Raw genomic sequence first — 2,253 nt, forward strand, 5'->3', positions numbered from 1 at the left:
ATTCACTGTGTTGGATTTCTTTCTGATTAAATGATCTAGAGTACTTTATATTTCCTTCACTGAAAAATAAATGAAACTTCAAGACTGGCATTTATTCAATATGTGTTAACTAAGTGGAGGTTTTACTATTGCTAGGCACACAAAATGAATCTGATCATAAAGTGCAAAAAAGATGCATATTTTGTACCTAAGTATCTATTTTTCAGGGTGAATTCTAAGAAGAAGCATGCAACGCCAAGGCCTTAAAAGTATGATATACATAATACAGTATTTTATCCCCAAAACTGCTATAGAGAAATTGTGAACAGAGAAGACACCTTTGATTTATGACTTAGGTCAAGAACATATATTTTACAGAAAATGAAAAAAAGCATTCCTATGTAAAACAAAAGAATCTGTTCCCAAAATGTTAAACATGCATTGCATTAAAAAAAAGTGTAGCCGGAGAATTTGATTGAATGTAGGCAGACTCTGAGTCTCTACTGTGAGATGAATTACTTAAATATGTTTTTCAACTATTAGAGAAGGCCAATTGATCTAGACGTACAAAATGGGGTTGAACAATTTGATTTTTCAGTCCAAAACAAGATCAGAACATACAAAATCAACCACATGCTACCATCACAGTGTAAAATTCATTTCTCATGGATTTATCCTTGGCTGTGAATATGTACTGTGAAATTTTAAATAAATTAGTTTAATCAAGATATTTATTTTTACAGCTAATTAACATTTTTTAGCAACCTCATTTTTAAATTTTTAAATTTTACTCTTTTTGGAAAAAAGGGAACAAGTTCCATTTGGTCACATTTATGTACCAGGAAGATACTGTATCCCACAAACAAGAACCTGAAATAAAACCAAAACCTTCTTGTCCACTAAAGAATCTTAATACAATGTGATTACCTATATGAGATTAAATTATGCAATTCTCTTGCTCTCTAAGGGCTATAACATATTCCACTTAGATAAGAATAATTTATATGACTGTTTCAGAATAAATAAGCTAAATGACCAAAAGGAAGTTATTTTTAGATATGATTACTGGTAGTGAAAGTATTCCATGCTTCTGTGAAATAATGGATATTATGTTATGCATGAGGGATACAGCCTTCTTCCAACTAAAGTCACATTTTTGCTCCAAAGTTTTCTCATGGCATTTTTCATTTCTGTATTTCTCAGGGTATAGATTAAGGGGTTCAACATGGGAGTTATGAATGTTAATACCAGAGTCATGGATTTATCAATGGGAAAAGTGGAATTGGGCCTTGCATACAGGAAGATACAGGGAACAAAGAATAAAATGACCACAGTCATATGGGATGCACAGGTGTAGAAGGCTTTGGATTTCCCTTCCAAACCCTGAGTCTTAAGGGAGTATAATATGACCCCATAGGAAACTAGGAGAATGAAGAAGATGACAGTGCAAATTGCCCCTCCATTAGCTATCATAGAAAGTCCAACGAGGTAGGTATTGGTGCAAGCAAGTTTCAATAAGGGGTACATATCACACACGAAGTTGTCAATGACGTTAGGGCCACAGAAAGGGAGCTGATAAATACAGAGAAATTGAACCAATGAGTGCAGAAATCCTCCAGTCCAGGTCACCAGCAGCATGACAACGCAAACCTGCTGATTCATGATGATCAAATAATGAAGAGGTTTACAGATAGCTACATATCGGTCATAGGCCATCACCACCAAAAGAATGACTTCAGCACCAGCGAATAAATGATCTATAAAGACTGGAGTCATACAAGCATGGAAGGAAATAGTCTTTTTCTCATAAACTAAGTCTACAATCATTTTGGGAGCAATGGCAGTAGAATAGACCGTATCAATAAATGATAAATAAGCCAGAAAAAAGTACATGGGGGCACCCAGTGATTGGCTGGCAATGATGGTTACAATGATGAGCAGATTGCCCACAACTGTCACAATGTAGATGAGTAAGAATGCAACAAACAGAACTTTTTTGCCCCTCAGGGCTCTGTGTGAGCCCTAGCAGGACAAACTCAGTCACATTATTACTATATTCCATGTGTTCTTCTGAAGGTGTTGAACTTGGGTATCAGAAGCTGCAAGCAAAAGTATCAGTAATTAATTTAAGAGGATCACAAACTTTGCGTCAAAATTGCGATGACTTTGTCAACAATATTTGCTCCAAAGAGTCTCACACAGAGTAATTCTTTAGAAAATGAGAGTTTGGAATCTCTCCAAATTACTCCATTCCTTTTCACAATCAACTACACT

At 35.2% G+C, this 2,253-nt stretch overlaps 1 protein-coding gene across 1 annotated transcript; it reads right to left on the reverse strand.

Moving 5' to 3' along the window:
* Nucleotides 1–1,086: 1,086 nt before the first annotated feature.
* Nucleotides 1,087–2,041, reverse strand: LOC139040505 (olfactory receptor 4A15-like). Its single transcript, XM_070487277.1, is given in 2 exon segments — nucleotides 1,087–1,974; nucleotides 1,976–2,041. Coding segments are annotated over 2 exon segments (954 nt in total).
* Between the last annotated feature and the right edge of the window lie 212 nt (nucleotides 2,042–2,253).

Source organism: Equus asinus, chromosome 17 (assembly GCF_041296235.1).
Source record: "Equus asinus isolate D_3611 breed Donkey chromosome 17, EquAss-T2T_v2, whole genome shotgun sequence".
NCBI lineage: Eukaryota > Metazoa > Chordata > Mammalia > Perissodactyla > Equidae > Equus > Equus asinus.